This window comes from Dama dama, chromosome 7 (assembly GCF_033118175.1).
Source record: "Dama dama isolate Ldn47 chromosome 7, ASM3311817v1, whole genome shotgun sequence".
Classification (NCBI taxonomy): Eukaryota; Metazoa; Chordata; class Mammalia; order Artiodactyla; family Cervidae; genus Dama; species Dama dama.
Genome location: NC_083687.1, coordinates 29,734,055 through 29,757,418, shown reverse-complemented (window position 1 = coordinate 29,757,418; position 23,364 = coordinate 29,734,055). Strand labels below are relative to the sequence as shown.

The following is a 23,364-nucleotide window of genomic DNA, read 5'->3' as shown; positions in this document are numbered from 1 at the left end:
TCATATTGTTTTCCATTATGGTTTACGAAGGAAAGATAAGAATTTTTGACACGTCAACCAGGACATTTTTTTTTTTAAAGCAAAGTCTTTATTTTCAAGAAAAATGTACATTCTCATTTCCTGTTCTTGGCAGAAGTTTTAATTACTTCCAGTGGAACAAAGCCTCCTGAACCCCTTTCAGTGTCATGTAAACTTGAACTTCCTCTATTTCTGGGTAAAATATTCGTTCACAAATGAGCTGGGCAATTCGATCACCTTTTTTGACTTCAAACTTCTCTTTGCCAAAATTAAACAGAACAACACCAACATTTCCTCTAGAATCTTCATCTATGACACCAGCTCCCACATCTACGAAGTGTTTTGCTGCCAAGCCGGAACGAGGAGCCACTCTTCCATAGCACGCAGAAGGAAGGGCTATCTAAATGTCAGTTTTCCCAAGCACTTCCTCCATCGGCGGTACTGTGTAATCATAGGCACTGCACAGGTCGTAGCCCGCGGACCCCTTGGTGGGGGCTGTGGCGTGCCCTGAGAGCCAGGCAAAGCGGGGACGCATATGCCCGCCTTCGTGGCCCGGGTCCGCTTGCTGGGGGAGGCGACTTGTGCCTTTGAGAGCAGGGCATGGCAGAGTACAACGTGGGCACAAGAGGGAGCAGGGGGAACAAGAGAGAGAGAAAGGGGATCAACCAGGACATTGTAAAGAAAACTTGCCTTTTTTTCCTGCGAGTATATTGTACTGAAAATAATTACTAGTGAAGTTTGCTGCCATAATCTCCATCATTGCTAAGTTTTACCTCAAAGCAAATGTCCATGTAGTGAACAGTCAAAGTATCTCAGTGACCTCAGGGGTTCCAGAGACCACACTCTGAGAACTGCGGTTCTGAGTAAACCAGGTTGTCTCCCAACTGATCCCTGTCTTTCCCTCCTCTTTGTTTTGGAGATCTTCTCCTTGAACTGGACTCCCTGCCTCCTTAAACTTAGTGGAAGGCCTTCTTCTGGGCTCCTCTCCAAGAGAACTGCCCCCCTAGGAACTGATACCACAGAGTGTCCTCGGTCTGGGAAAGGGCATCGGGGGACAAGTGTTTCCCCTTTGGAACTGGGGACAGTTTGTTCCTAAAGGCACTGCACACACTTATGACCTGATTTGGTTTTGTTACACACCAACTTGATATGTGTTCATATCCTGGACAGAAATCTGACATAATGTCTAAGAGAAATAATAGTGACTTTTTCACCTCCCATCGTCTAATGCATCTGACGTGGATGCATCTGACTTAGGTCCACAAAGCCTGAAGGGCAGGCCTGTTTTCCAACAGAAGGTTCTGTGATGAAGGAATTGTTCTATATCTGTGTTGTCTAGTCAGGGAGACACTGGCTACATATGGCTATTTCAGCACCTCAAACATGACTGTTGTGATGAGTACTTTTTATTTTATTTAATGAATTAATTGTTCAAATATTTTTATTTTGTTGAAGTCTAGTTGATTTACAATGTTGTGTTTCTGCTGTATAGCAAAGTGACTCAGTTATACACCTCTATAGGTTCTTCTTTATATCCTTTTCCATTATGATTTATTCCAGGAGGTTGAATAAGATTACCTGTGCTATCATTGTTTATCCATTCTATTTTTTTTTAATTATTTGTTTATTTATTTACCTGGCTGTGTTGGGTCTTAGTTGCAACACACAGGATGTTCACTGCATCACGAGGGATCTTTTTCATCGTGGCATGCGGGTTCGGTTGCTCCAAGGCATGTGGGATCTTAGTGCCCTGCCCAGAGATTGAATCCTTTTGCCCTGCATTGCGAGACAGATTCTTAACCACTGGATCACCAGGGAAGTCCCCTGTTCATCCATTCTTTTCATAATAGTTTGCATCTAACTAACCTCCAACTCCCAGGCCATCCTTCCCCAACACCTTCTCCAACACCACAGTTCAAAAGCATCAATTTTTCAAGACTCAGCTTTCTTCACAGTCCAAGACTCACATCCATACATGACCACTGAAAAAACCATAGCCTTGACTAGACAGACCTTTGTTGGCAAAGTAATGTCTCTGCTTTTTAATATGCTGTCTAGGTTGGTCATAACTTGCCTTCCAAGGAGTAAGCGTCTTTTAATTTCATCGCTGCAATCACGATCTGCACTGATTTGGGGATGGTTACTGCTAAGTCAATTCAGTCGCGTCCGACACTGTGCGACCCGGTCCCTGGGATTCTCCAGGCAAGAAAACTGGAGTGGGTTGCCATTTCCTTCTCCAATGCATAAAAGTGAAAAGTGAAAATGAAGTCGTTCAGTCATGTCTGACTCTTCGCGACCCCAGGGACTGAAGCCTACCAGGCACCTCTGTCCGTGGGATTTTCCAGGCAGGGTACTGGAGTGGGGTGCCATTGGAGCGGTTAGGCAGTAACAAAAACAGCCATCGACTTATGCATTCAGAGAGAGATCAAACAGTTATGGCAAACTTTGAATAAAAGATCTAGATAAAGAATAAAGATGTTATAAATCATAAAATTACAGTTAAAAATTCATCTCCCCTGTAGCTTTTTTCTCCCTTTCTCTTATCTTTTTCTTTCTTCAACCCTTTCCCCTACCCTCCTTCCTTTTCCACTCTCACTATGACAGCTTATCCCCTCGTTTTCAAGCACACGTCACTCACCTGGGACCGGTCAAGGACCAAAGCCCAAGTCAGAGCTCTCTCTGGCATTTCTAAAGGGTGAAGCACCGCACGGCTCTGCAGCTATTGTCACTCTGGGTCTAGTTTCCTCCCTAACGTTGACAGAACCTCGGTGTGTGTATGTTTTCCTGGATGCTGAGGTTTCGCTTTCCTCTGGCGTGGGCTGACGGGGTTCCGAAGGCCAGCTCCGCGGCGGGCGCTTTCCTTCCGGAGGCGACGCGAGGCGGCGGGGAATGTACTTGGATGCTAGAATTCAAGAGCGGCCCCGTGGGCTCGGCGGCTCGGAAAAGCATCTTCCTATTCAGAATCGACCCAGAGGGTGCTCGAAATAAGTCGGGTTCCGGGATCTCCCTTCGGACCAACGACTGGGAATTTCCGCGGACCCGGGCAGATCCGCGTTTCCACAGCCTGCCGCCTGCAGATGTTCATTGTTGAGCAGTTTCAGAACGAGAAACCTAAATGCAGCTCACTCCTCTCCCAACCTACCCATAAATTCCTTCATTCTGCTTTTTTTTTTTTTTATTCCACGAACAGCATTTCTTCCCTTTAAGCCAGAGTTAGAGGGGAGGGGCGATCTTCTGAGGGTTTGCCGAGCCCCGCCCTGGATTATGTAAGGTCCCAACACTCGGGTCGTTTTGTTTCCTTTCCGGACCCTGTAGTGGTACCAGACGTCTGCGGAGACAAAGAGGCCCGTGTGCTGGTGAGTCCAGGGGTACAAAAGAAAGAATGGAGATAATGTAGTTTATAGAGCAAAGCAGGGGAGTCTGGAGGCCGGGTGGGCGGAGGAAAAGCACTTGGTACCCCGGACTAGCTGCGACGTGTGCTGGGGGAGGAGGCAGCCAGGGCTAAATCCAGGCGAGCCCCCCAAATCTGGAGTCGTACTTCCCACGCAGAGTAGTTGGCATTATCTCTCATTACAATCCTCCCGAGCTGGGAAACAAACAGCATGTTAACGTTAGTATTAAAATTCTTTGGGGGGAGAGGGAGAGGGTTCACCTAAGTGAACCAGCTTGCTGGAGCAGCCAAACCCAGCAAGTCTTGGAAAGAAGACTGACTTGGAGGAAAGGGCTTGTCTAGCTGTCAGAAGCGGTGGCTTCCATCTGCCTGTCTATATCTTCACTACTCATTTATTAATTTTTGGTTGCTCTGAGTCTTTGTTGCTGCAGGGGGGCTTCTCTAGTTGTCAGGGAGCTGGTCTAGAGCGGGGAGGGGGCATTCAGTAGTTGTGGTGAACCAGTGAAGTGGCTCAGTCGTGTCCGACTCTTAGTGATCCCATGGACTGTAGCCTACCAGTGAAAGGTTGTTGCTGAACGATAAGACGCGGGATTCTTGGCCTCCGGAGGAGACGAATTCAATCCGGGGCCAGAGACGAGGCTGGATCGCTCAGAGCTTTTGTGTAATAAAGTTTTATTAAAGTATAGAGAAAGCTTCTGACATAGGCATCAGAAGGGGGCAAAAGAGTACCCCCCTCCTAGTCTTTAGCTGTATGTTATATAGTCACTCACAGTCTGTTAATGAAATGAAAGGAATGTCATAAAATTTAGAATGGCATCAGATAATCCATCCCAGGCCATAAAACGATTGACTTGAATCTTGTAGAAGGGCAGAATACCAACAAACAGTTCCGTTTACATAGATCAGGGGAACAATACCTGAGTAAGTAAGTTAGGCCGTTTGGCGGAACCAACTTGAAGATAGAGTCCGGAGTTCATTAACATAGCTTAAGACAACATTTCCATACGAAAAAGGAATGTATTGGTTAACTCAAAGTTTGAGAGTAGTTAGCTTTAGGTGAAACCAGGTGTCATGGCAACACAGAATGTTAAGAGAAACCTCCTTTTAAATTTATATAGAGAAGGAAAAACAGATCGCTGGTTTGTTTCTTCCTGCCGCTTAAGAGAGATAAAAATGTCTGGCACTTACAGCCTCTTTCCTCCATTTGGAGACCCCTGGCCTTCCTGCCTGTTACCCTCTCATTCCCCCCTTTTCTTTTAGGAGAATTATGTTGCCTAGGGAAAAGGGGCGTCGTTTTCATTCCATAACTGCTTCCGAGCTGACAAGGGGCGTTGTCCCTAAATTGGTGAGGCAACATATTCTCCTAATACTCATAGTGAGGATGTCTGATCCAGCGGCCCCAAATAGTAGTCAGAAGAAGCTGCAGTGATAGCAGGAGTTTGAGCAACCATTTGTAACTTAAAAGCTTTCATGCGACTAGAAACAAATCCAGTCACACAGTTACAAATGCAGGGAGCAAAGAGCAAAAACAAAACAATCAGAATTATTGTAATTAAGATGGGTTTCCACCATGGGGAACTAGTTAACGTCTCCCAAAGTGAGGCAATTGAGGCTTCAGGAGTATCCATGGCCCCAATCATCTTGTTCATGTGTTTAGTAAAATGAGTAACATTAGTGCTCATATCAGGTATATATGTGCAGCATTGAGTATGAATGATGGCACAAGTTCCTCCTTGTGCAGCTGTCAGAATATCTAAAGCCAATCTGTTTTGTAAAACCACCTTTTTAATTTGTGCTTGTTCAGCATTAAGAGCCGAAATAGCTTTTTGAGAATCTTGTAATGCCTGTTGAGTAAGATTAGTCAAAGCATCTACTCGTAACATAACATCTGTAGTTCCCAAAGAGGGGACAAACACTGCAGCCAAATAATCATACCAGTGAAATACAGACCTTGCCCACCGTGTTTTAAGGTGGGGTAAATTAGCAGGCTTTTCTGGAAGCTCTGAAAATATAAAACCATGAGTAAAGGCTAGACCCAGGGTGCATCTCCCTATCCAGCCAGGGGGAAGCCAAGCCCATAGGTAAGAGCCACATATCCAATAAGTCCCGTTTGGGGCAAGCCAGCGTGACTGAGATGCCCAGTCCCAATTAGTGCCTGGCCAGACAAAGGGAGGTCCTGAACTGGGGTTGGAAAATACGGGAATGATTACGTTACATATTTCTTGAGGCAAAAATCCCAATTGTTTCCAATCAGTGTAATTAAGTTGTTGGCTAACTTTGGGGGATGGCTCTGTTTGTTCCCAGCATATAGGGGCAGTAGATATTAGACGTCGCTTTTCAGGAGTTAGCCATATAACCTCATCCCATATTTGATAAACGTCAGGTAAAAAACCATCAGATCTAGACCTATTTGTCTTATGTGCAGCAAAATAGTGATTAAACTGAGACAGTGTATAATCAAAATTAAAAGTCACGTTATGTCCATAGTTAAGGTACAAAGTATTGCACCAGTCCATTCTAGGGTTGTTAGATGTCATCAGACGAAGAAGAGGCATCACATGTGATAGTTGTCGAAGGTATTCGCAGACTTGGAGAAAGTCTTTTCCTTGAAGTGGAGATGTCCACCACGGGAAGCCTTCCACTGATGAAGAGGGGAGTGCTCCGCAGACCCAGCAGTTAGACCGATTGTGGAATGCAGCATAGGAGTGAGCCCAGGACAGGAAGGCATTGTCTTGAGGATCAAAGGGCAGACTCAGGATTTCTGGAGTCAGCAGAAGTAGGCTCACATAGATTATCAGGCCCATCTGAAACATACAAAGTCAGAGCATAGAAAGTAAAAACATAAAATGACATCACTTAGTTCTGGTCAGGGTGCCACCTCTTGACTCGAGTGTGGTGTACCCACGAATCAATTCCTGGGACTTTGACAGCTGTGGGAGAAGAAAGAATAACCTGGTAAGGGCCTTCCCAGAGGGGCTCGAGGGATGAGCCCCCAGACCCCAATGTTTTTATGAGGACCTCGGTTCCTGGCTCAAATAGAGGCTTGCTGGATTCAGAGGCTGGGTCAGGAGTCGTCTCCCGGAGTTCTGTTAATGCCTGTTGAAAGGCTGAGAGTTGAGTTACATAATTAGTTAACTCTAAGGCCTCAGGATCTATAACAATGTCTGTGCGTAAGAAAGGCCTTTCATAAATACATTTAAAGGGGGACAGTCCCTCCTTTTTTGGGGCAGTTCGAGCCCTCATTAAAGCTATGGGTAGGACTTTAATCCAGTTGTCCTGCGTTTCTTGAGTTAATTTGCGCAGATGTCTTTTGATAATGTCATTAGCTTTTTCAACCTTTCCTGAGGATTGAGGTCTCCAGGAACAGTGTAAGTGATACTCTATTCCTAGAGCTTTAGACACCCCCTGAGTTACAGCAGCTTTAAAGGCGGAGCCATTGTCACTCTGAAGGCTCCGTGGCAGCCCAAACCTGGGGATAATTTCATGGATTAAAATCTTTATAACCTCCTTAGCTTGTTCACTACGACAGGGGAACGCCTCAATCCATCCGGTGAAAGTATCCACCCAAACTTGTAAGCAAGAATATCCATTAGCTTTTGGCATATGAGTAAAATCAATTTCTCAGTCTTCTCCAGGATACTTTCCCTTTCGTTGTAATCCAGATTTTGCTAGCTTTTCAGTCTTTGGGTTATTTTTTTGACATACTTCACACCGTTTGATAATGTTTTTTAGAGTTTTCATTATATTTTTACCTTCAAACAAACGAGAAGCCATCTGGTAAGTACTTTCTACACCCAAATGAAAACTCTGATGTAAACCCTTAAGAATTTTCTACTGAGCATTTTCAGGAATTATTAATCGTCCATCTTCAGACTGTAACCATCCTTTATCAGTAATCTTTGCTCCTCTTTTCTCATATCTTTCTAATTCTTCCTCAGTATATTGTGGCTTTTCCTGTTCCACAGGACCTGTCCAGATCAAAGGCATCTGTAAGGAGGGGGTTTCGTAAAGTGCCGCTTTTTTGGCTTGAGAGTCAGCTAACAGGTTACCGGCAGCTACTTTACTCCCATCCCTGCTGTGCCCTTTGCAATGCATAACCGCTACTTCTTTAGGACAATAGATAGCAGTTAAAAGTCTCTCAATCTCTCTGAAATGCTTAATAGGTTCTCCTGTTGCTGTTTTAAACTGTCTTTCTTTCCATATTGCAGCATGAGCATGTAAAGTCAAATAAGCATACTTAGAATCAGTGTAGATATTCACTCGTTGCCCTTTGCTTAACTCTAGAGCTCGGGTTAGAGCCACAAGCTCTGCTAACTGGGCACTGGTTCCCTGGGGGAGAGATTTTGCTTCTAAAACCTGTTCAGCAGTCACCACAGCGTAACCTGCTTTGCGCTTTTTATCCCGAACAAAAGAACTGCCGTCTGTAAATATTTCCATGTCAGGATTGTCTAATGGGGTATCCATTAGATCCTCCCGAGCTGCATAGTTTAAAGTTAGGAATTGGGAACAATCGTGATCAGGTGTTTCATCTTCCTTCTCAGGAAGGAAGGTGGCAGGATTTAAATTTCCACAAACTTTAAGCTTAGTTACTGGTCCTTCTAACAACAGTGACTGATATTTAAGAAGCCTACAGTCTGTCATCCAAATATTAACCTTAGAATTTAAGATTCCACTCACATCATGAGAAGTCAGTACAGTAAGGTTTCGTCCATTAATTATTTTTAAAGCTTCAGGTGCTAATAAAGCCGCTGCCCCAATTACTCTTAGGCAGTGGGGCCACCCACGTCCAGTTACATCTAATTCTTTGCTTAGATAAGCAATAGGTTGCTGGTGAGGCCCCCGGGGTTGTGTCAAAACTCCCAAGGCCATACCTTTTCTTTCAGTGACAAACAGGTTAAATTTTGACCCTGTGGGCAAACTCAAAGCCGGAGCTTGCAGGAGAGCAGTCTGAAGAACCTTAAAAGCCTTTTGAGTATCTGAAGACCAAACCAGTTTGTCGGTTTGGGCCTGCTGAGTTTTAGCTATAAGTTTTTATAAAGGCCGGGCAAGTTCCCCATAGCCTGGAATCCAAATACGACAGTAGCCTGTGATTCCCAAAAATCCTCTCAATTGTCTTAAAGTCATAGGTAGGGGATGGTTTAGTATAGGTTTAATTCTCTCAGGGCCTATGGCCCTAGTCCCTTTTGAGATGATTAGGCCCAGATATCTAACAGATTGTTGACAAAGCTGAGCCTTTTCCCTTGATGCCTTGTAACCGCAGCCTGCCAGAAAGTTTAAGAAATCTTCTGAGGCTCGTGAACAAGCTTCCACTGTCTCAGCACAGAGCAAAATATCATCTACATATTGTAACACTACCGCTTCAGAGCTATTAAAGTTTTGTAGATCCCGTGACAAACTTTGTCCAAATAAGTGAGGACTGTCACGAAATCCCTGGGGCAAAACTGTCCAGGTTAACTGGGAAGCTGGCTGTGTGAGGTCTTCAAAGGCAAATAGAAATTGACTTTCCTCCGCCAAAGGCACTGAATAGAAGGCATCTTTTAAATCAATTACTGAAAAATATTTGGCTCGTTCAGGAATTTCAGACAATAGAGTATAAGGATTAGGCACCACGGGGTGTAAAGGAACCACAGCCTCATTTATTATTTGTAAATCTTGAACTAATCTCCATTTATCATTTGATTTTTTTACACCCAAAATAGGAGTGTTGCATGGACTGTTACAGGGAACTAATAGTCCCTGCTCCTTTAAATTCTCAATGATTGGTTTTAACCCTTCCTTAACCTCAGGTTTCAGTGGATACTGCTTCTTATGTGGGAATAAGTGTGGGTCTTTGAGCTTGACAACCACAGGAATAGCATTTTGTGCTCGACCCACAGATTTTCCATCACCCCATACTCTAGGATTCACATTTTGTTCAACTAAAGGTAGAGAAAGGGAAGGCTCCATATTCATGAAAACAGAGGCATGGACCTTGCTCAGTATATCCCTCCCCCAAAGGGGTGAGGGTGATTCTGGCACGATAAGAAACTCGTGTGAAAATAGCACAGAATCCCAGTTGCACGATAGAGAATAACTGAAGTAATATCTTTTGGCTCGTCCAGACAGTCCCATTACGGAAGCGGATCGGGAAGAAAGTGGGCCAGGGGCTTCAGTAAGCACGGAGTAAGTTGCCCCAGTATCTAAAAGGAAATTGACGGATTGGCCTCCCACCGTTATCAATACCTGGGGTTCCTCAGGTGTAATTAGGACGGGAGCTTGTGTGGGGACCCCCGGGCACCTTTAGTCCTGATTGTCTTGAGAGTCAGACCCCTGAGACCTACGCCTCTGGGGGCAGTCTCTCCTCCACTGTGGTCCCTTGCAGACCGGACATGGAGCCGGGGACGGCTTAGATGCCTGAGGGCAATCCCGCTTGAGATGCCCCTCCTTTCCACAGCAATAGCAAGCCCATCCCTTTTCACCTGGGTCCCTCTGGCTATTTTTCTCAGGCTGCTTAAGAATGGTTTTCATAGCCATTGCCTTTTCCTTTGTCTTTCTCTGCCTTTCTTTCTTTTCCTCATATTCCCTACCATAATAGACTGTCTGAGCCAGTTGTAACAGATTATCTAAAGACTGATTTGGTCCATACGCCCGTTTTGATAACTTACGGCGAATATCTGGAGCCGACTGAGTGAGAAATCTATCCTTTAAGATCACTTTCCCCTCTTCACTTTCGGGATCAATCTCAGTGAATCTGCGAAGGGCTTTTCTCAGTCTGTCTAGGAATTTACCAGGAGCTTCCTTCTCTTCTTGTTCTATGTCTGCCAGTTTGCCATAGTTTAAAGGCTTAGAACGCGCCTGTCCGAGTCCTTCAAGAATACATCTGACAAAATGACTCTGATCCCATCTTCCTTTAGCAGTGTTATAGTCCCAGTCTGGTTCTGTAGCTGGGACTGCCTGACTCCCAGTGGGGAGGGCAGTTATCTCGTCCTCCCTCTTTCCCACTGATTCATTACCAAGCCATTCATCTCCATAAGCAACCACTTTTCCCAAAACTCGAGCCTTTGGGTCGGGAGTCAACGTTTGTCCCAAGATATACATCACATCCTTCCAAGTGAGGTCATAATGCAGAGTAACACCTTTAAAAGCTCTAATATACTTTTCTGGGTCTTCTAAATAGTCTCCCAGATCCTCCTTAATTCTTTGTATCTCTTGATAAGAAAAAGGCTTATTAACTCTCATAGACTGATAATTTCTCCCGGTGGGTACTTCATGAAGGGGCAACAGCATGAGTGGTTGTCCCTCAGTCTCTCTGGCTGCTCTGCACATATCCCAGGGATAGATTGGAGAAACCTGCTTTTCTTTATCTCTTTGCCTCCTGTCTTCTATCTCATCTCTTACTTCGATGGTCTGAGTTTCTACTGAAACCAAAGTAGTCTGAAGTCGTACTGAGACAGGAGTTGTTTGGACCTCTACATGAGCAGTTCGAATCTCAATTTGGGTTCCCACTGAGACCGAGGCAGTTTGAGTCTCAGTTTGTGTTTCCACTGAGACCAAGGCAGTTTGAGTCTCAGTTTGTGTTTTCACTGAGACCAAAGCAGTTTGAACCTCATCCTGGAGACCCGGATACGGGGGCAAAGTAGGAGGACGGGGGGAGCGGAAGGTTTTACACCCAAATCTATACCCTTAGGACATAAGTCTGGCATATTTCGCAGAGAGAAAAAGGGCAACACGTACGCTACTTCTACCCATTTCCCTTGCTTTTTACAGAACCGGTCTAATTGTAAAACAGTGTTATACTTAAGAGACCCTCCAACTGGCCACCGTTCGCCGTCCTCCAGTGGGTACCGCGGCCATGCAGTATCACATAGGAAGACCAGGTGTGTCTTCTTTAAGCCCTGGGGGTCAAATCTATCCCAGTTTTTCAGGATACAGTTCAAAGGAGTGAGGCTGGAATTGTTAGCTCCCATCTGTAAGAGAGAAAAAAAGCGACCAGCGCCATTTTTTCTACCGGAGGCGTCCCTCCCTGCTCTAGATGGGGGTGTAGACAGACGTTACACCAAAAGCTTTTCCTTCCTGGTCGGACTTAGTCTGTCCCTTACCGACGCAGGCGTCACACTCGTCCCTCCCGGTTCTACCACCGAGATGGGGTGGGGCTGCACCAGGGGTAGACCTGATGGCATCCCTGACTGACGTCCAGCTCTTTACCTCGCTTGCTTCTGATGCCACCCGAGGTGCAATCAGAGTAACCTTCCGGGATGCCTCCCAAACTTAGACCTCTGGGGGAAACATTCGTCACCTGAGTGCCTGTGCACAACCCTGAGTACATTCCTGACCGCAATAAGACCGATACCAACATGAAACTGAGATGTTCCTTCCAAGCGTCACCACACCGGTGTAAGAGCCTCCTCTGGTCCACTAAGAGCCAGTGTTACCAAAGGAAAAAAACCATTGCAGTTCCAATCCGAGTAACCTTTAACCTCAGAGATGTTCTGGGAGTTAGAGCTCCATCTAGCTTCCGAACTTTCCATGCCTAGCGAGGCTAGGCGCTTCCTGACTACCAATCCAAGTTTGAGACCTAGGCCACAGTACAGTAGCAACATAGATTACAAGTCCCTGGAAAGTCTATGATCTGATAGATTAGGTTAGTACTTTTAGTTCCCAAGGAGTTATGAAATGGTCAAAGAGACTGAAAAGTTTGACCGAGAAAGGAGAGTTCGGTCCACACGCTTTGCCCGTTTCTGGTCAGTTCCCGAAGGAGACATTGGTTGCCTCTTGGCATTGGCAGGTTGGTATAAACCCCCGACAGGTTTCTGCCATAGCCTTATGAGATCACCGCAGGACCGCAGAGCAGGGCTCCTCACTTGCTTCGCGCAGGGCGTTTCATTCATTTACACAAGCACACCATAGAGTTACTAAAGTACAGAGGAAAACGTGTTCGCTAGGAGAACAAAGAACTAGAGCTCCAAGCATCCTTACCTTGTCCTGAAGGATCCCGGACGAGCCCCCAAGATGAAAGGTTGTTGCTGAACGATAAGACGCGGGATTCTTGGCCTCCGGAGGAGACGAATTCAATCCGGGGCCAGAGACGAGGCTGGATCGCTCAGAGCTTTTGTGTAATAAAGTTTTATTAAAGTATAGAGAAAGCTTCTGACATAGGCATCAGAAGGGGGCAAAAGAGTACCCCCCTCCTAGTCTTTAGCTGTATGTTATATAGTCACTCACAGTCTGTTAATGAAATGAAAGGAATGTCATAAAATTTAGAATGGCATCAGATAATCCATCCCAGGCCATAAAACGATTGACTTGAATCTTGTAGAAGGGCAGAATACCAACAAGCAGTTCCGTTTACATAGATCAGGGGAACAATACCTGAGTAAGTAAGTTAGGCCGTTTGGCGGAACCAACTTGAAGATAGAGTCCGGAGTTCATTAACATAGCTTAAGACAACATTTCCATACGAAAAAGGAATGTATTGGTTAACTCAAAGTTTGAGAGTAGTTAGCTTTAGGTGAAACCAGGTGTCATGGCAACACAGAATGTTAAGAGAAACCTCCTTTTAAATTTATATAGAGAAGGAAAAACAGATCGCTGGTTTGTTTCTTCCTGCCGCTTAAGAGAGATAAAAATGTCTGGCACTTACAGCCTCTTTCCTCCATCTGGAGACCCCTAGCCTTCCTGCCTGTTACCCTCTCACCAGGCTCCTCCATCCATGGAGTTTTCCAGGCAAGAGTACTGGAGTGGGTTGCCATTTCCTTCTCCAGGGGATCTTCCCGACCCAGGGGTCGAACCCAGGTCTCCCACATTACAGCAGACGCTTTACTGTCTGAGCCACCAGGGAAGCCCAGTTGGTACAGGGGCTCAGCTGCTCCCGGGCCTGTGGAGTCTTCCCAGAGCAAGATGGAACCCATGTTCCCTGCACTGGGAGGCAGACTCCATCCACTCTACGCCTCCTTTCACTTGTGAGCTTTAGCAGTGAAAAAGAATCTCTCTGGGATGGGACAGGATCCAATCTCTGACCTGCTAAATAAATTATGATGGTCAAAGTAATTAACAAAACTGATGTGAAATCTAAGAAATGTTAAAACTTTCTGAGGCATTACACTTGGGCCCACAGCAAAAGTATTGCATAAGGATCTTAGTGGAATGGTTAGTAATGAGAGGCAGAGTAAAACTGAGCGGCGGAAGTGAAGTGAAGTGAATGAAGTAGCTCAGTCGTGTTCGACTCTTTGCGACCGGGTGGACTGTAGCCTACCAGGCTCCTCCCTCCATGGGATTCGCCAGGGAGGAGCGTAGGGAACTGCTATAAAGGAGCGGGGGCAGGACCGGCGGCGGGGCCCGGGCGGGGCCAGGGGCAGGAATGGATTTGTTAGTCCGACTTCCAGCTCTATTCCTCGCTGCGTTTTCTCGGGTCCGCCAGTTTTTGTGCTGTCCCGGAGCCTCTGGCAGGGAGACATGATCTGGGCCATGGGTCTCTCTCTTGTCTGGCCGTTTTTAGCCGGCGCTGCCTTTTTTGTGCTCCTGGGTACAGCCCCCGTTGAGTGGGGTTCACTGAGGTCTCAGTCCGGACGGAAGCCGGGGTGGTTTCAGGGGTCCGTGTGTTTAGTATTAGATGGGATTCGGTGAGCGTCGCGGGGACCGTCTCAGTTGCGGCGGGGGTTCAGCGAATAGAGGAGTTGGGGGCGGTGGGGGGAAGGTGGGGGGCGGGGGGGGTTAAGGTCAAGGAGCGGCCGGGAACTTCACACGGCGTGTGGCGAGCACTGCATCCTGTTTTTCAGCCTCTTTCCAGTTCCTAGCGTCTGCTGTCCCTGCCCCACCGCTCTTCCCGGGTTTCTTCCTCATCACATGTCTCTGTGCTTAGTTCCCCTGATTGGGTAGGCAGTCTGGTCCCCATCCCGCCCCCTGCCGCTACCGCCCCGCCCACCCCGCTCCCTGCCGCTCCCCCCTGCTCCCCCCCGCACCTGCCCCCCTCCCTGCCGCTGCCCCCGCCGCCCCCAGCTTCTTGCCGCTACCCCCGCCCACCCCGCTTCCTGCCGCTACCCCCGCCCCCCCGGCTCCCAGGCGCTACCCGGCGCCCCCCCCCCCCCCCCCCCCGGCTCCCTGGCGCTACCCGGCTCCCCGCCGCTTCCTGCCGCTACCCCCGCCCCCCGCCGCTTCCTGCCGCTACCCCCGCCCCCCCGGCTCCCTGGCGCTACCCGGCTCCCCGCCGCTTCGTGCCGCTACCCCCGCCCACCCCGCTTCCTGCCGCTACCCCGCCCCCCCGGCTCCCAGGCGCTACCCGGCTCCCCGCCGCTTCGTGCCGCTACCCCCGGCCCCCCCGCTTCCTGCCGCTACCCCCGCCCTCCCCCGGCTCCCTGGCGCTACCCGGCTCCCCGCCGCTTCCTGCCGCTACCCCCGCCCCCCGCCGCTTCCTGCCACTACCCCCGCCCCCCCGGCTCCCTGGCGCTACCCGGCTCCCCGCCGCTTCGTGCCGCTACCCCCGCCCACCCCGCTTCCTGCCGCTACCCCGCCCCCCCGGCTCCCAGGCGCTACCCGGCTCCCCGCCGCTTCGTGCCGCTACCCCCGGCCCCCCCGCTTCCTGCCGCTACCCCCGCCCTCCCCCGGCTCCCTGGCGCTACCCGGCTCCCCGCCGCTTCCTGCCGCTACCCCCGCCCCCCGCCGCTTCCTGCCACTACCCCCGCCCCCCCGGCTCCCTGGCGCTACCCGGCTCCCCGCCGCTTCGTGCCGCTACCCCCGCCCACCCCGCTTCCTGCCGCTACCCCGCCCCCCCGGCTCCCAGGCGCTACCCGGCTCCCCGCCGCTTCGTGCCGCTACCCCCGGCCCCCCCCGCTTCCTGCCGCTACCCCCGCCCTCCCCCGGCTCCCTGCCGCTACCCGGCTCCCCGCCGCTTCGAGCCGCTACCGCCGCCCCCTCCGCTTCCTGCCGCTACGCACGACCCCCCGATACCCCCCTTCTACTCCTCGGGGAGGACCTGTCCCCACGTGACACCCATACTCCTATCTCCGCCTCCGTGCTCTTGGCCCTCGTCCAAGGGGGGGCCTTTGACCCAACACGGCCCCTCCCCCACTCCTGCATCCTAAACCTCACCCTCTGGATTTCTCCACTCTCCAGGCCACAGGTGCTGGACTCCACTTGCCCCGGTCCCTCTGCAGCTCCCCCCATGGCACCTTGCCCTGCTCCCAGCCTTGTGCGAGTGCCTTGGGCCCTCACCAAGTTCTCATCAATCACAGGCCCCCTGGTGCCCAGAATCTCCACCTTACCCTCACTCTCCGGCACCCAGGTTGTCCGTCTTCTTCTGTCTTTACCTTAACCCAAGAGGAGGGTGGGTCACCCCTGAGGCATGCTCATCCCTTGCCCCTCAATCCCAGGCCCTCACCACATCTCTGCACTCTCTTCCCTTCCCACAGTAGGAATACTGCCCTTGGTCCACTGCCCACCTCCTTAGCCATCATCACCCTCTCTTTGGTTCCACTACCCCAGTGGGCTCTCACTATCTCAGTCTTGTATCCAAAATCCTTGTTTATGTCACTTTGTCAGCAGGCCTTTGCTACACTGAGTCCTCCTACGCCCCCACCTCCTGCTTGCTGGCTGCCTGACCCTGATTCTCTGTAGAGGTGTGACGTCACTCCCTCCAAACCCCTCCCACCACGTAGGTACTTCGAAATGTGCACCTTGGCTTTCAGTTCTACCTTCTCTTGCCACCCTACTCCTAATTTTCCATGACCCTTCTGCACATGTATCGACTCCTCCCAGGGGACATCCCCCACCCGGGGTCTCACCAGGCCTCTTTGCCCTCTGGGCCCAGACCCACTCCGTCACCTCCCCCAAGTTACTGGCCACCTTCATCTCTCGGGGCCACAGCCCAGCCCCTCAGGCCCCTCCGCCTCCTGCCTCAGCCTTCCTGGAGCCCGCCTTGTCCATGATGAGCCTGCACCAGGGCTGGCAGCCCTTGATCTCCATCTCCTGACCCCCCTCTGACCAGGGATGCCTCTGGCCCTGGGTCTGACACTGCCCTTCCCTCCCTCCAACTGCACCTCCCCTCTCCCTCTTCCTGCCTCTCCCCTTGCCCTGCTGCCTGGACCCTTAGGGAGCCAACGCGTCCCCGTCCTGGCACTTGCCCTACATGTGTGTCCATCTCCACCCTCTCCCTCCATGCCTCGATTCCCCTTTCCCTCCTTCTCTTTCCCATTTTTCCTGTATGGAAATCCTCACTCTGGTCCCTAAAACACATGCTGCTTCTGCATCCTCAGCAGCTGGAGCAGGTCAGGACACAGAACTTGTCTGTTAAACATCTGATGTGCACTTGTCTCCCACAAAGCAGCTTCATCTGCGGTTCCTCCTTCCCCAGGATCCCATAGGCTTTCTTACAACACGAAGGTGCTGTCCCAGGATGGCTTTGTGCAGTCCAGGTTTTCTGCTGGGGATACCTGAATGGTCAGACCTTCCTGAACTATGATCACAAGAAAGGCAGGGCAGAGCTCCGGGGACGGTGGGCTGAAAGGCTGGGAGCAGAGGTGTGGCAGACAGTGTCCAAGGACTTGAACGAGACCTGTAAGGAGCTCAGAAAACTGCTAGCAGAAATCCTGTCCCTGCAGAAGGAGAAAAGAGGTGAGAGGGCAGAGGGGTAAAAGTGCTGTGGGGCATTTTCCAGGAGGGTGTGCAGCCCAGAGCACGGGCCTCTTTCCTCTGAATTTGGGGATGGGGTGAAGAATTGGGGTCTGTGAGTTCAGCAGCACAGGGAAGACATCGAGGGGATCAGGGGGGAGCCCTCTATCTGGACTTTCTCACTTGGGTGGGAGAACTCACTGGGTCCCGAGGGCACGGAGGAGTCACTGCTCGGGGGGTGGGGATGGGGCAGGCTTACATTCCCTCCAGGAGACCGTGGGCTGTGAGATCCGTGAAGACAGCCACCCCCGGGATTCCGGCTTCTCCACTTCGATGGGGAGCTCCTCCTGTCCTGTTACCCAGAGGCCCACGGATGTACCTTGCCCCAGTCCTCGACTCGGACCTTGGCCATGGAAATGGAGAAGTCCTGGGACACAGACAGCTTTCTAAGCAAGCATTACCGGGCGCACATGCAGGGAGAACTTTGTAGAGGATTACGGGCCTACCTGGAATCCTGGACGGGCTTCATGGAGAGGACAGGTACTGACCCTGGGCCAGGCCCTTCCTCTGCCCCAATCTCAAAGCCTCCCATCCCGACTTGCCTACAGGACCCTCCCTGTCCTCTGGGTGTTGATGTGCTCTGTTGGCGTGGTGTCCTGGGGTTTCTTTCCTGTTCTGTTAAATCCACTGTAGAAAGATGGGTGGGTTGGGGGGAATGAACTGCTCCTGTGTCAATCGTCTAAGGGAGCAGCAGGTCCTCTGACAGAAACTGTACGAGGGGAGGTGGGTGTCAGGCAGCAGAGGAGGCCCTTAGATGGGGATGGGCCCCTGGCTCCCAGCCTGCCTGATCCAGAAAATTCCCTCTAGTCCCCTGACACCCACCCCTCATAGCTCCTTCCCCAGCATCAACAGTGGATCCAAGAGAGTGAGGCCCATCCCACCCCTCCCCTTCCCCACCAAAGGACTTGGGCCCCAGGGTGCAGAACAGACTTGGAGCAGGCCCGGGGGGATGAGGGCTCAGCCAGAGGTGACAGTGAGGAGGAGCAGCCCTGTGCACCTCGTCCTCCTCCGAGGGAGCAGGGCTTGGCTGCGGGCCTCACTGGCTCTGTGCTTTCTCCCCACACTGTCCCCAGCTGTGACTGTGACCCGCCGCCAGGACTCTGAGGGCATGGTCCACCTCACATGCAGGGCTTTTGGCTTCTTTCCCCAGAATATCTCAGTGGTCTGGTTTCGGGACGAGGAACCCATGAACCGGGACATCCTGAGTCTGGGGGTGTCCAGCCTGATGGGAACGGGACCTACTCACCTGGGAAACCATAATAATTCCCCAAGGAGAGGAGCAGCGGGTCAAGTGCCTTGTGGAACACAGCGGGAATCACACTACACACCTCGCACCCTTGGGTGAGACTGGGGTGAGCCTGGAGGGGTTGTGACCCTGGGAGGGTCAGAGGCCAGGGTCAGGGAGAGGAGAGCAGGTTGTGGCTCTGGGGTGCCCGGGTTGTATATAATAAGGTCCTGTTTCAGGAAAGAGCCTGGTGCACCAGAGATCACGATGGATTGTGAGCATTCCTGTTGCTGCTCTTTTTATCATCAGATTTTGTCTCTTGTTATATTAAGAAGAGGAAGACAGTGTCAGCTACAGGGAGGCGAGGTGAGAAATCTGCGCAGGGGTGCTCTCCGTGAAATTTGGCACCGATGAGGATTTCAGCTCCCTGCTCTGTTCTCAGCTGTCGTTATTTTCTGTCAGCCTCACTGGGGCTTGTCTGGAGAGCATGTGTTGGATTATGTGCTGGTTGGGAGGGTCTAGGTGATCCCGGAACCAGAGAGAACCTTTAGTAAAGTGTCTGTACCTGGTGAGGAGGGGATAAAAACCTAAAGAGGAATTCAGAGGAAAGGTGGTGACCTAAGTGCCTGTCTGCATTTCTTCCCCCGGATTTTCAGTCATTGTTAAGAATCCAAGTGAAAGAATCATAAGGCTCAAACTAGGGGTCGGTGGATGGTCAGAGCCCTGCATGTGATGTGCCCTTGCCAGCCCCCACTTAGAGATGTCTGGCAGCCCCCCAAATTCCTCCTCCATGAACCATCTTCTGAGTTGAGTGTCTGCTGGATCACTCCCAGCCTGCACCTTTCTCAGGTTCCCATCAAGTGCCCGCATGCTTGCTGGGCTCTCCTTCCCCATAATATGGAGGACTGGTAGATATCCCTTGACCATTTGAGGAGAGGAGACCAGTCAATCCTCAGGCAACTGGGGTCACTGAGTTTATCCTATCTCCAGGTTTTTCCTACCTAGCCCCTTGGGACACAGTCCAAGGGCTCTTTAGAGCAGGACACTGGGTCTGCGCTCCGTGGACTCACCCTGCCCCCTGAGTCAGTTCCCTTGCTCATGGTGGTCACTGCCTTGTAGATTTTGAGGAAGGGATGATCACTTTGATTTCCCCATCATCAAGTGGGTTGAGTGGAGAGGAAAAGAGCAGTAGAGCTTTGTGTGTGGCAAAGCGCAAAGGCAGAACGTGGAACAGGAAAAAGGTGGCAGAGACTCGGCTCCTGTCGAGGCCACCTCTTCTGTGTCAGTTGCCTTGTTGGGGGCTTGGCTTCCTATCTCCAAACCTAATTCCCTTATCAGTCGGCCTTCGGCCTAGGCATACAGGGGTGGTTAGTTCTCACAGCAGCAAACTCTGTCCGTGTAGCACCCAAAGCAGGGACCCAGCAGATCTGTAGTTTCTCCTGCTCTTCTCTGGGGAACATCAACTCTGGTTCCTCTGGGGCATAAATGGTTGTCTTGTATGTATTGGGGCATTTGCCAGGAAAACTGTGAAAATCATGTGCTAATTTCTCAAAATCACTTTTGAAGTTTCTAGTGTTCAACAAAATTGTTTATGATTTCAAGTGGCAGACCTTAATAGGATTTCATGCATATTAAATGAAACAGGAATTCAAATGGGGCGCTCCCGCTGGGAGGTGGAGGGTGGGATGGCAGTCCCAGGATGCAGAGGGGGCCAGGTACAGCCTCATTCTGGGGAAGTTCTCAAGAACCCCAATCCACATTGAAAAGCAGATCCCCTGCAGGTAGTGAGGGTGGGTCCTGGTTGACTCCCTGGCTGAGCAAGGCAGGAGGGCCTGCTCTGCCTCAGCCCAGCCCAGCACTTGGAGTGGAGCTGGGATTCCCAGGAAGGAGCAGGAAAGGCCAAGTGCAGCCTAGGAGCCTGGGTGGAGAATGAGGGTTGGGGCGAGGACAGGGGTGCTCCAGGGTCCGTTCATGGGGAGAGTCCAGTGCAGCCCAGTGTTTCTAGACAGGGCTGCTGTCCCCTGGGCCTCCAGATGGGCTTTCCAGTTCAGAGCTGTTGGCTCAGGGTGGGAGATGAGGGGGAGGGGGGCTGCAGGAGGTGGAGATCAGGGTTGAGGTGGAACTGGGCGGTGGAGCAGGTGCTTGTGCAGGTGAGAAGGCCAAGAACTGAGGAGAGAAAGGAGCTGTGTGTGTGTCCACTCCCGGGCTGGAGGAACATGGACGTGGGTCCTGTCTGTGAGGGAGCCTCACATTGCGTTAGAGAATGGATCTGGGTTCAAGGCGGAAGGGCCTTGGGTTTTCACTCCTGGATCTTTTCCTTGTGTCCTGTGACTTCTGTCCCTGTTGCAGAGGGTGGTGGCGGCGGGGACAGGTGATGATGTTGGTGGAGCCAGGGGAGGAGTTCAGAAAGAGCTGGGGAAAAGGAGGGGAAAAAAGAACAGGTGTGTCCTTCCCTCAGAGGAAGGCAGACTCTAACATTGAAGCAACTGAAGGAGAATCTCTGAGGGGATGAAAAGCATTATTCTGCAACCAGTTGGTCAGTTATTTATTGGTTTTTCTTTTTCCCCATAGCCTATTAGCCTACAAGACCGGGATCAATTCCAGACTGAGCCAACTGACCATAATGGCGTCACACACCCAGAATTTCAGTCCTCGTGTCAGACTCAGCTCCTCAGTTTAACAGCGGAAGCTTAGAATCTGCAGCCAGGAGGCCTGAATTCAGTTCCTGGTTCTGGTCTTAATAGCACTTTTTTTTTATGTGTGTTAGTAATTTTATTATTTTAAAATTACTTTTATTTTATATTTTATTTTTAACTGGAGAATACTTGCATTATGATGTATTGGTTTCTGCCACACAGCACTGTGAATCAGTCCTAAGTCTACATGTATCTCCTCCCTCTGCAACTTCCCTCCCACCCTCCCCACCCCACCCCTCTAGGTCACTGAGCACCAGGCTGAGTACCCAGTCAGGTCCTGTTCCCTCCCTGCTGGTGCACACGATGCACAGTAAGCTAATGGGAATAGAGAACTCATTCCATATCTGTTTTTCTCAGTAGCTTTTTACACATGGTGATGTGTATGTTTCAATGCTACTCTCAATTCATCCCACCCTCTCCTTCCCTCACAAGTCCATTCTCCACGTCTGCGTCTCTATTCCTGCTCTGTAAATAATTCATCAGTACCATTTTTCTAGATTCCATATAGATGTATTTTTTGTTTTATTATTATTATTTTTGAAGGTAGTTGATTTATAGTAGAACACATTCCTTCTTGAGGTCTCCATTTTTTCATCTATGAAATGAGAAAACTAGTGTTTAGTTTGTTATGGTTAGGATGATTAAAACCGATAATATATTTGACGTGGTTACTGTTGAGGATGAGTGTCCTGAGCTGAGAGAATAAAGGAGCCCAGAACATGGAGGGCTGGGCAGCATCTCCCTCCATGAGCTCAGGCTGATTTCCACAGGGCAGACGGGAGGTGAGACTTCTCCATCGGACCCTCAGTCTTTCCTGACTTCTGGTCAGGGGACACACAGGTGAGCGGTACTCTCCTTGGTCAGGACCACCTTAGCCTCACCCAGGTAAAGCATTTGTGGCAGCGTGTTCTAAGGGGCACCTCCCACAGACCCGAGACAGATGACAGGAGCACTTTCTGCAGCAGGACCGGACTGGAAGCAAGAGGGTGATGAAGGGTTCTCCTAGTCAGGGCCTGTTCCCTCCATGCCTGGTGCACATGATGAACACTAAGGTAATGGGACTAGAGAACTCATTCCATATCTGTTTATCCAAATGGGATGATATATTCTTTCACGGTTTTCAAGGTTAATGTGATTCATGCAGTTGTGCATGCATGTTTCCATTCGAGTATTTTTGCATTTTAGTAAACTCTCAAGTGTTATTTGTTGTACTCAGCTTTCATTAAGCATAAACTTTCATCCTCATTCATTTTCTTGTGTGATTATTTCATCAAAGGCACCACTGGCTGTAAATTAAGAAGTCAAATATCTGTGCATGATTTCTCGTGATACAGACTCTTATTATAATCCTGATTCTTCTCAATTTCTGCTTTCCCATAGGAAAGCAGACCACTTTGAATAATGTTTAGCTGATTCTTTTGGCTTTTATTTCCAAATCTCTAAACATGATGCCTTATTAGAACCGCTGCTTGATTTTTCTGTCACAGCCACTGTCTGTCACATCACACAGGGGCTGATGCAATAGTTAACAGTCATTGCTTTCTTTCAGTCTTCCCATTCCTTCAGTTTCCCACTTTATTTATATATTGATCATACTTAGTTCATTCAGCTTTTTCTTTTCCATGACTAATACACTGATCAACTAAAAAGATGCTCAACTTAAGATGTGTGAGTTAAGTTTTATTTGGGGCAAAATGAGGACTGCAGCCTGGGAGACATCACCTCAGATAGCTCTGAGAAACAGCTCCAAAGAGGTAGGGAGGGAAGCTCAGTATATATGATTTTGGTAAAGGGGGAGTTCAGTGCAATCAAGTACATATCTTCCCAAGATTTTCTGCTAGTCACAAGGAGCTGATCTCACCATGAAAGGGTTTAATGCTTTTCTACATATGAGGAAATGAAGCGATCCAAAGGACTGGAAAAGGTCAGTTTTCATTCCAATCCCTAAGAAGAACAATGCCAAAGAATATTTAAACTGCTGTACAATTGTACTCATTTCACATGCTGGCAAAATTATGCTCAAAATTCTTCAAGCTAGGAGTCAGCAGTATGTGAACTGAGAACTTCCAGATGTACAAGCTGGGTTTAGAGAAGGCACAGGAACCAGAGATCATATTGCCAGCATTTGTTGGATCACAGAGAAAGCAAGGGAATTCCACAAAAACATCTTCTTCTGCTTCATTGACTATGCTAAAGCCTTTGACTGTGTGGATCACAGCAAACTCTGGAATAGTCTTCAAGAGATGGGAATACCAGACCATCTTACTTGTCTACTAAAACCTGTCTGCAGGTCGATAAGCAACAGGTAGAACCAGACATGGAACTACAGACTGGTTTAAAATTGGGAAAGGAGTATAATAAGGCTGTACATTGTCACCCTGCTTATTTAACTA

The 23,364-nt window shown here is 49.6% G+C and overlaps 1 protein-coding gene and 1 pseudogene across 6 annotated transcripts; one reads left to right on the top strand and one right to left on the bottom strand.

The window, feature by feature from the left end:
• Window positions 1-47: 47 nt before the first annotated feature.
• On the bottom strand, window positions 48-13,026 carry LOC133059687 (endogenous retrovirus group PABLB member 1 Env polyprotein-like). Of its 6 annotated transcripts, none has more exons than XM_061147133.1 (4): window positions 12,365-13,026; window positions 2,657-6,213; window positions 1,655-1,794; window positions 48-603 (listed from the first exon to the last, which is right to left on the bottom strand). In XM_061147133.1, the coding sequence occupies exon 2, from the start codon at window positions 6,211-6,213 to the stop codon at window positions 4,780-4,782; it is 1,434 nt and encodes a 477-aa protein (XP_061003116.1). In that variant the 5' UTR covers window positions 12,365-13,026; the 3' UTR covers window positions 48-603; window positions 1,655-1,794; window positions 2,657-4,779. The 6 variants fall into 6 exon arrangements, with proteins under 6 accessions (XP_061003116.1, XP_061003112.1, XP_061003113.1 ...); XM_061147129.1 differs by lacking the exon at window positions 12,365-13,026 and adding an exon at window positions 2,335-2,476 and having other exon boundaries at window positions 2,657-6,274; XM_061147130.1 differs by lacking the exon at window positions 12,365-13,026 and having other exon boundaries at window positions 2,335-6,274.
• Window positions 3,317-22,220, top strand: LOC133059261 (MHC class I polypeptide-related sequence B-like; annotated as a pseudogene).
• The last annotated feature ends 1,144 nt before the right edge of the window (window positions 22,221-23,364 follow it).